This window comes from Cololabis saira, chromosome 19 (genome assembly GCF_033807715.1).
Source record: "Cololabis saira isolate AMF1-May2022 chromosome 19, fColSai1.1, whole genome shotgun sequence".
In the NCBI taxonomy this organism is placed as follows: Eukaryota; Metazoa; Chordata; class Actinopteri; order Beloniformes; family Belonidae; genus Cololabis; species Cololabis saira.
Window position 1 is genome coordinate 6,831,250 of NC_084605.1, and position 10,607 is coordinate 6,841,856.

General features: G+C 48.1%; 1 protein-coding gene across 1 annotated transcript; it reads right to left on the reverse strand.

Annotated features, from left to right (window-relative positions):
- Positions 1-236: 236 nt before the first annotated feature.
- acta2 (actin alpha 2, smooth muscle) lies at positions 237-10,119 on the reverse strand. The gene is made up of 9 exons (XM_061707652.1): positions 9,970-10,119; positions 5,723-5,897; positions 5,499-5,627; positions 5,309-5,419; positions 4,741-4,825; positions 3,797-3,958; positions 3,520-3,711; positions 2,465-2,646; positions 237-969 (listed from the first exon to the last, which is right to left on the reverse strand). The coding sequence occupies exons 2-9, from the start codon at positions 5,849-5,851 to the stop codon at positions 826-828; spliced, it is 1,134 nt and encodes a 377-aa protein (XP_061563636.1). The 5' UTR covers positions 5,852-5,897; positions 9,970-10,119; the 3' UTR covers positions 237-825.
- Positions 10,120-10,607: the final 488 nt, after the last annotated feature.

Genomic DNA, 10,607 nt, shown 5'->3' on the forward strand with positions numbered 1-10,607 from the left:
CGACTTTATTCTCGTAATTTCCAATTTTATTTTATCTTAGTTTGGCCCTAATACTCTGTCGTAGAAAAGTGAGCCGAACTTAAGTATACTTTTTGAGTATAGACTGTTTAGTATGGCATTTCGGACGCACCGCATCACTTCAGTGTGAGGACAACAGCCGTGGGTGAGAGTGAGGCGTTGCCATGGCAACAGATGAGCACCACTTCAGTGGGAGCGGACAAATAAACACAGCTGACTTGTTTAATCACGAGCTCTTTTTATTGTCTTGAGCCATTTGACTTTCACTTCCGTGTTGCTCACATATCCCGCCATCTGTCCTGGCCGCCTCCCGCAGTGACGTCATCATCGGCCCCGTGACGTCACCAGGGGGTGGGGGGGGGGGGGGGGTTGGTTGCAGCGCAGAACAGAAGGAAAAAAAAAACACCCGAGGGGCAACATTCAAGCTTTATTCATCCCAAACAGAAACACGCTTTTAACACGAGACGGGACGGACACTGGGGTGGCGGGGCAGGGGGCGGGGCTACAGAGTGTGGACAAGCAGCACTTGGCAGGTTACGGTGAGCCGAGGGGGACCATTGGATGAAAATCTGGATTTTAAAGGTTCAGTTCATCAAAAACCCCTGAAAGCACCAATCACAACCTAAACGGGGAGGGGGGCTCTGGCCGGGGTCCTCCCCTCCACAGAACCTGACCGTGGACCTGCTAGCTGGTGCGGGTTAGCGTAGAGGCGGTGCTGGACGGAGACTGGGGGGCCGCTGCAGAGCCCGGGGGCCCGGGGGGGATCTGGGGCACCCAGGGGGGCCCGGGGCATAGGGGGGGGGCCCTCTAGAAGCACTTGCGGTGGACGATGGAGGGGCCGGCTTCGTCATACTCCTGCTTGCTGATCCACATCTGCTGGAAGGTGGAAAGGGAGGCCAGGATGGAGCCGCCGATCCAGACGGAGTACTTCCTCTCCGGGGGGGCGATGATCTGTGGGGTGGGGGTCACATGTTAAGTACGGGGAGCGTACACAACGAGTTCAAAGTTCAAGCCAGCTGCAACACGCCCACTTCAGTTCAGGTACCGTCAACCTAGGGTTGCCACCTTTCAGAAATAGAAATAAGGGACGCCCTGATTTCAGCAGCGCAGGAGCCAAAAAAAAAGCCCCAAAACTTCTAAACTGAATAAAAAAGTGTTTATTTTATATGAAAAAACTAAATGCTTTGATTTAAAGTTTAAAGTGTTTTAATAGCATTGAACTTGCATGACTGTACAGACAGACAACCATACTAGCAACTAGTATGTCCACATCAACCCAGATGTAATATAGCCTACAGGTGAAGAATATGGTGTAAAAGTTAATTTATTTCAATAATTCAACTAGAATATGGTGTAAAAGTTAATTTATTTCAATAATTCAACTAGAATATGGTGTAAAAGTTAATTTATTTCAATAATTCAACTAGAATATGGTGTAAAAGTTAATTTATTTCAATAATTCAACTAGAATATGGTGTAAAGGTTAATTTATTTCAATAATTCAACTAGAATATGGTGTAAAAGTTAATTTATTTCAATAATTCAACTAGAATATGGTGTAAAAGTTAATTTATTTCAATAATTCAACTAGAATATGGTGTAAAAGTTAATTAATTTCAATAATTCAACTAGAATATGGTGTAAAAGTTAATGAAAATATGGTACAAATCGTGTCCCGTATTAGTTCAATACGGGACGCAACATTTTTTTCTCAAATAAAGGACAATTCCGTATTTTACTGGATGGGTGGCAACCCTACGTCAACCTGAGCTACTATTAGCTTCGCTGGTTAGCTTGTGCTAGCCCACGATGCTAACTAATGTTAGCTTTCCATTGTGGGCCGATGTCGGCCATTTTTTACGCCGACCTGGAGGGAGGCTGGTTGGGGGAACCGCCAACCTTTCCCGTCCCGTTCCGACAAACCAATGAGCAAGACGCTGATCGCTGGCTAACCTGCTGCTTAGCTTAGCGGCTAGTTTCTGTACCAGACTGTAAAGATCCGGACCCTAGTGGCCGGTAGAGGACCTGCAGGTCTGGATCTGGACCCTAGTGGTCTGTAGAGGACCTGCAGGTCTGGATCCAGACCCTAGTGGTCTGTAGAGGACCTGCAGGTCTGGATCTGGACCCTAGTGGTCTGTAGAGGACCTGCAGGTCTGGATCTGGACCCTAGTGGTCTGTAGAGGACCTGCAGGTCTGGATCTGGACCCTAGTGGTCTGTAGAGGACCTGCAGGTCTGGATCTGGACCCTAGTGGTCTGTAGAGGACCTGCAGGTCTGGATCTGGACCCTAGTGGTCTGTAGAGGACCTGCAGGTCTGGAATCCGGGCCTGCAGTTCCTGCAGTAAATATGACTTTCAGTTGATTCCAGGTGGGTTTCCAGGTGGACTGAAGCTGAACTCCAGATGTTTCGGGGAGTTTCGGTGCTGCCGGGAGTCGGGCGGCCTCACCTTGATCTTCATGGTGCTGGGGGCCAGCGCGGTGATCTCCTTCTGCATGCGGTCGGCGATCCCCGGGTACATGGTGGTCCCTCCGGACAGCACGTTGTTGGCGTACAGGTCCTTACGGATGTCGATGTCGCATTTCATGATGCTGTTGTAGGTGGTCTCGTGGATGCCGGCGGACTCCATACCTGCAGGAGACCCTCGTTTCAGTCCACACCAGACCTCATTTTGACACCCGGAACCCACTTATACGCTGGAATATACCAAACTACAGACTCTGATTTTGAACACAGATGATTGACACTTCGGTAGAATCAATGAACAGTTCACAAAGGTCGGATGTTTCCCAGGTTTTCCAGGCGGAACACTCGCGCTGTCCCGCTAACAGCAACGGCATGCTATCTAGTCATTACTAGTCATTTACTATTTCGCTGCTAGCAGATGACTGAGGCTTAGCTTAGCTTAGCTTAAACTGAAGAAAGTGACGTTATGTTTTGTTTTTTTTGTTTTCTCCTGTTAGCTGTTAGCCTGTTAGCTTTTAAGCTTTATGATACGTTGGAAAGTCCAGAACCTCAGTAAACTGATGGAGTTGCGACTCCAGTGACACTGGACCTTAGAACCTTCTCTCCCACGACATTAGTGACATTAGCATTAGCAATAGCATAGCAACCCACCTACAAAGACCTGCACTTCCTTGAGCTGATCAAAAGCTAAGTGGAAACGCGGCGTCGGAGTAATAATCCCGACTCCGTCACCACCTGCAGAGCGTGTGTAGCATAGCATGTAGCCGCAAATCGCTAACGACAGATTATCGGACGCATTCTCGTCTTTTTATGAGCTGTTAGATGTTTAGATAGAAAAGGTCTTTATAGGATTGTAATGTGTTCATATATCATGTTTGATACACCAATCTGCTCCAGACCCAAGAAACTAGTTAGGAACTAGTTAGTAACTATTTAGGAACTAGCTAGAACCGTAAATACGGCCTCGTCAGTGGGTCACCAGGCTGAGTTACAGATTTAAAGGACAAATGAAAGAGGACAGGTGGGCGGGTGTCTGACCGATGAAGGAGGGCTGGAAGAGCGTCTCGGGGCAGCGGAACCTCTCGTTGCCGATGGTGATGACCTGACCGTCCGGAAGCTCGTAGCTCTTCTCCAGGGAGGACGAGGTGGCGGCCGTTCCCATCTCGTTCTCGAAGTCCAGAGCCACGTAGCACAGCTTCTCCTTGATGTCACGCACGATTTCCCTCTCCGCTGCAGAGAGACGGACAGAGAGACGGGTCAGTGCCGGGGTCGGGGGTCAGCGCCGCGGACGAGCGCCGGGGCAACATCAACGTACCGGTGGTCACAAAGCTGTAGCCGCGTTCGGTCAGGATCTTCATGAGGTAGTCGGTAAGGTCGCGGCCCGCCAGGTCCAGCCTCATGATGGCGTGAGGCAGAGCGTAGCCCTCGTAGATCGGCACGTTGTGGGTGACACCATCACCCGAGTCCAGAACGATGCCTGGAGGACATGAAGGAAGAGTCCCGTTAACCGCTGGCGGTGCGGAACCGGATCCAGACCTCGCTTGGAAATCACTTCCACTTCTAAAACGTCACCCAAATCAAAACCAAAATCAATGTGACGCAGTTATTTGCAGGATTTGGACAAAACCAGACCTTCACTGTCCCTGTGGACCTTTTGAGGACCCCTTGTTGGACCCCTTGTACCCCCTGTGGACCCCTCGTGTACCCCTTGTTGGACCCCTTGTTGGACTCCCTGTGTAACCCTTGTGAACCCCTTGTGTAACCCTTGTGAACCCCTTGTGTACCCCTTGTTGGACCCCTCGTGTAACCCTTGTGAACCCCTTGTGTACCCCTTGTTGGACCCCTTGTGTACCCCTTGTTGGACCCCTCGTGTAACCCTTGTGAACCCCTTGTGAACCCCTTGTTGGACCCCTTGTTGGACCCCCTGTGGACCCCTTGCAGATCCCTTGTTGGACCCCTGTCGACCCCCTGTATACTCCTTGCGGACCCCCTGTGGACCCCTTGAGGTCCCCTTGTTGGACCCCTCGTGTAACCCTTGTGAACCCCTTGTTGGACCCCTTGTTGGACCCCTTGTGGGCCCCTTGCAGACCCCTTGTTGGACCCTTTGTCGACCCCTATGTTCTACTTTAACAGGAAACAGGAACCCTCCCCCCCTCCCCTGCAACCAGGAGCTAAGACTTGTGGGTAAAGATCCTGTGTGGAACCAGAAGAGGAGAGACTGACTCTTGGTTCAGGTATGGTGTGGGGGTGTGGACCAACCTGTGGTGCGTCCGGAGGCGTACAGCGACAGCACGGCCTGGATGGCCACGTACATGGCAGGAACGTTGAAGGTCTCGAACATGATCTGGACGCACAGACACAAACACAAACATCAACGAGAGCTGGACCGGGTCCAGGATTCTGGTCCCACCCCTTTAAGGTGGACTGCGGCAATGCGTCAAGCTGACGCACGAGCTGAGCTAGCGCAGTGGCATGGGCTACCAGGGCTACCAGGTACAGCAGGGACGTGGTTGAAGGTCCAAGAAAACCTTATATTGAACTATCAAAGTCAGAGTCCCTTAACACATCGACTCTTTCGGATCACTGAGGCTGATCTTGTATCTGGGGGGGGGGGCTGATAGCCCTGGTAACCCCGGCAGTCCCGATAGCCCTGATGGCCCTTGTAACCACGGGAGCCCTGATGGCCCAGGTGCCCCAGGTAACCTCGGTAGCCCTGGTGGCTCTGGTAGCCCTGGTAACCCCGGTGGCCCCAGTGGCCCCCCAGGGAACCGTGCACCTGCGTCGTTGGTACAGGTGAGGACACATCAGTCTCGTGCAGGCGTCATACCTGAGTCATCTTCTCCCTGTTGGCTTTGGGGTTGAGCGGCGCCTCCGTCAGCAGGGTGGGATGTTCCTCCGGCGCCACTCGCAGCTCGTTGTAGAACGAGTGATGCCAGATCTGACCAATCGGAGAGCAGACGCCCATCAGAGCCCGGCACAGGTGTTTCCAGGTGTGTGTTTCGGTGCGGGTGCGCTACCTTCTCCATGTCGTCCCAGTTGGTGATGATGCCGTGCTCGATGGGGTACTTCAGCGTGAGGATTCCTCTCTTGCTCTGAGCCTCGTCGCCCACGTAGCTGTCCTTCTGTCCCATCCCCACCATCACTCCCTGAAACACCCACAAGGGTCAGTCCACACCTGCATGCGGGTGTAGAACCAGCAGTTCCTCCGTCAGCAGGACGGAGAAGACCGATAAGGTGTCACCTGGTGCCTGGGGCGGCCCACGATGGACGGGAAGACGGCCCTGGGCGCGTCGTCTCCGGCGAAGCCGGCCTTGCAGAGGCCGGATCCGTTGTCACAGACCAGAGCGGTGCTCTCCTCATCATCACACATGACTGCGGGGCGCTGTGGACGGCCTCGAACCTACAACTCTGACTCACTGACAAACACACAAACGTCAAGGTTCACAAGGGTCTGGACTGAGACCCGGAGTACGACGTCAGCCTGGAACGAGTTAAAATCATCAGAAACAAGGATTAGTAGTTCGGAGCCCTGCGCAAGACATCAGAATGACGCGCGGTAAAACCCTTCAAGATGCAGCGATCTATAACGGAAGAGATGTGAGGATCTGAAGGTCTAATTCAAATTGGGCTGAATTATCTACCTAACAAACGTTGCTGGAGCTAATGAGCTAACTGAGACAATAAGCTAACTGAGCTAGCTGGGCTACTGGACCTTGCGGTGCGTCCGAAATGCCATACTAAAAAGTATATACTAAAAAGCATAGCCTACTTAAATTCCGCACACTTTTGAATAAATATCAGTAGTGTGCATTAATTCGGACGTACTATTAAGAGCGCACACAGCACTTCCTGCCGTGGGGGGGGGGGGGGGGGGGGTGTTACCATGGTAACCTATCAGCACCGCTCCGCTCTTTCCCGTTTATTCTGGCCCAAACAAGATTACATTAGGCCTATATAATATTATTAAATACGAATATTATAATAATAATATTATATAATAATATTATACTTAATATTATACTTATGACATATACGTATCACTTAGCAACCAAACGCCGCTGCATTGCATTGTGGGAAGTTTCTGCTCGGCTAGGGTCCATCAATCCACACTAAAAAAATTCTCCAGAATGAGTATGGATAGAGCATACTATTGAGTACGTTCTAATGTTTCGGAGGCACTAAAAAATCTTGCATACTCATTTTGCATACTCATTGACGTATGCAATTTCGGACGCAGCCTAACTGAGCTGGTGGAGCTAACTGAGCTAGCATGGCTAGTGGAGCTAACAGTGCTAACTGAGCCAATAGAATTATTTCCGGCAAAGTAGTTGATTGTATAAAACTCCAAGCAAAAATTCTGACTCTTAGAAGTTCAAGATTTGACTTTATAAACTCTAAATCTTTGAGGGAAAAACTGCAATATGGATTTGGTAAAATTGGAACATTTATGACATAAAAATCCTCAGATATTCTGACTTTATGACTTGAAAAAAACTCAAAATCTTTTAGTCTTTTATAAACGTCATATTTGCAGAAAAAGAAACTTCAAAGAAAAATCTCAAATTTGGACTTTATACAGCTGTAAATCCTGACTCCGTAAGTTATTCATCCTAGTGAAGCTGATCTTGCAGCTCGGGGCCCCTGCTGGTCGGGGGGGGCCCTGTTTGCTGGAGGGCCCCCTGCTGGTCGGGGGCCAACAAGCTGAATAAAACAGTTGATGTGGCGACACATCTGCCTTTAAAGACAAAATGCTGCTGCTGATTCTTATTTTTCTTTTCTTTGTGCAGCCTGTCGTGGGGGGGGGCTCATCACTGCATTCATCTCGGAGTTTAGTTTATGTCCCTAAAATGTTAAACATTTAAGGTAAAATGAAAACGTGGGCGCTTTGTCCTGAAGTCTGCAACATGAAGCGATGATCTCCAGAAATCAAAGTGGGAAAGACTTTAGGTGTCTGGGAGCGTCGCAGGTGGAATCACCAGGAACGGGACGAATAAACGAGAAAGAACTTCGTGTTCAGTCGGTTCATCCTCCTCATTCTCACAGAAACAGGAGCTGATGAACATCAGCTCCTGAGACAGAAACTCTTAACGTCCAAAAGCTCAGCAGCAGAACCGGGAAAAACATCAGCATCTTCATCACCAAAACTGGAGCTGGAGTTTTCACACACTCAGATGAACTGCACTCTGGGAAAACTTCCTATTACGGTCATGAAAGCCGAGGGCTGCCTGAGTTTGGTATGCTCGCTCGCCCCCTTCTGTCCTTCCTCGTCTCTCCCCGTCTTCCTCGCCCTGCAGATCACTGCACCATATTTAGTCATGAACTTTAGGAATCACAGATTCCTGAAGTGTGTACCGGTGCAGCAGGCACGGGTTTGCTTTGCCCTCAGCGCTGCCTTGTCAGCCTGCGGCAGCCTCGGATCATCTTTCCACAGTTGATAAAAGTAAAAACTGAGTCTGAATCTGAGTTTTTCAAACTCAAGCCTAATCTTTAAGTGGATTTGAGTTTGGAAAAAAACGTAGTAAGAATGTTTTAAAAGTCTAATCCAACACATTAACACTGATGTGTGATGCTGACTCTATTTTAGGGCAACGGGGACATTGTTTCTGCTGCAGGAAAGTGCAGTAGCTGCAGGCAGACAGCAGGGGGCGCTCTGCAAGACACTGCAGCTACACCTGCTCTGTTTCTTGCACTGACTTTAGATGTCAATAATGTTTTTGATCAATCAGTTCTGACCCTTACTGCCTACGGGGCCAATTTACAAGTTAATGAACATAAAAAGTAGCATTTTAACTTGTTCAACAGTTTTCTATCCGTTTATCTATTTTTAAGAAAATCATGTTGCAGGAATAGAAGTAACAATTACTGGTGCTAATACTTAATAATACATGTATAACAACTAAAGAAGGTAACTAAAACCAAAATAAATGCAAGTCAAGACAATTCCTGATACAGACATCAGCGTGAAACAGACAATCTTTGTTTAACTCAAATATAAAGTTTCACTGATCGCAAAATTAGATTTCATGACATTTAAGTTCTGCAGAAGCAGTTAGGAGCTTTAAATTGATAAACTGAAGATACATATGGACGGGAAAGAGCTTAAATGACTTCCAAAGTGATTTTAAAATCTCTAAGTTTTAATTTAAATGAGAAAATGTGTTAAAGAATGTGATTAATATTGATTCATCAGAAATTTGAGATGCTTTTACAGATTCTTTTCTTTTTCTAAATTCAGGCTTTTTCTTTAAGCTTAAAATTTAACAAAAGCTCCATATGAACTGTCGTCTGTTGACAGATTTGTTGAGCCGTCCAGTTTTTAATGATTTCAGTCCGGTTTTGGAAATGTTGAACGTGCTGACGGCACATCGCCACCGTCTGCTGCTAGAGCTTTGACCTGCTCCACTTTTAACAGATACAGCCGATCATTTTGTGGGTTAAATGGAAGTAAGCACGGCTGTAGTTTCCACTGCTTATCTGCTACGAAGTTAGAACATAAAAAAGTAGAAGCTGCTAGTTCCCTCAGCAAGTTCTGGTGGCTGTCAAGGATCAGTTAAGGCTCAGTTAAGGTTCGGTTACGGATCTGTTAAGCATCAGTTGAACATCAGTTAAGGATCTGTTAAAGATCAGTTAAAGATCAATTAAGGCTCAGTTATGGATCAGTTAAGGATCAGTTGTGTTTAATTTAAGGCTTTCTGAGCTTTTTGAGTTGCTTAACCTTTGAAAACACTCTCTGCCGTTTTCTTTTAGCTTTTTTTCTGGTTTTTCTTGCCAAGTTTTAATTCCGTTGCCTTTGAACAGTTTTTGTCGGTTAGATTCAGATCGATACACTTTTCATGCTCTTCATCTGTGTTCTCATTTTGGAAAGTCTTTTATTTCTTGAAAGGCAACATTTAATTACTTTTACATGCAGAGCTCTGCTGAAACATCACCTGTACCTGAACCTGAACCTGGAACTGGACTTGAACCCTTAACCCTGAACCTGGACCTGGACCTGGACTGACCTACGAGTCAGAACTCAGGGCTTAAGGTAAGAATGAAGCAGGAACATCAACAACCAAAACTAAACCCCAACACACTAAAATGAGTCTGGAAAAATTAAACGGGTTTGTGCCGACAGCTGAGGAGCAGAGAGGGAAAGAGTTGAGAAAGGAGGAGGGAGGGAGTAACATGTTGAGAAAATGAGGAGGATGAGGAGATGAAGACGGAGATGGATGCGGAAGGTATGAGAACCAAAGTGAGAGGAGTGGGAAAGAAAGGAGGTGAAAAACCAAGCAAAGTAGAGAAGATAAACAAGAGAGCAGAGGAGGTCCTGATGAGAGAGGAGAAAGAGGGACCCGGAGGTGAAATCAGAAGGTTTTCAGGGATGTTTCAGTGAACGTTTCTGTGCGGAGAGCAGAGGAAGTGCAGGAGGAGGTGAAGAGGACGGATGGAGGAGGTGAAGAGGAGGGATGGAGGAGACAGAGAGCGACAGAGGCGAGCAGCTCTTACCGTGGCGTGCAGGGCCTGCTGGGACGACGAGGGGGTTGGGGGGGCCGGACAGAAGTGAGAGTCTGAGGTGCTGCAGCCAGAGTTTATCAAGCCTCCACCTCCTCCATCCATCCCTCCGTCCAAACATGGCCAGGGCCTCCAGCAGCCTCCTCTCCCTCCTCTTCCTCCCCCCCCCGCTCTCTCCAAGGCTACATTCCTTATAGGGCAGGCCCCGAGGGAAGCAGCCAATCAGACGGCTCGCGGCGGCGCTGGACTTTCTCCCATCATTCACTGCATTCCTCCGAGGCAGACAGGAAGTACTCAGCCCTCTACCGTAGTACAAGTACCCAGCTGGTACAAGTTACAGCTACAGGTAGAAATACTCCGTCACCTGGGGAGAAACCAGCAGGGCGGTTTCTCGTAACAAAACTAGTCTCAAACCAGTAGAAACCCAGTTTAAAACCAATAGAAACCCAGTCTAAAATTAGTCTAAAACCAGTAGAAACCCAGTTCAAAACCAATAAAATCCCAGTCTAAAACCAGTAGAAACCCAGTTTAAAACCAATAAAATCCCAGTCTAAAACCAGTAGAAACCCAGTCTAAAACCAATAGAAACCCAGTTTAAAACCAATAGAAACCCAGTTTAAAACCAATAAAAT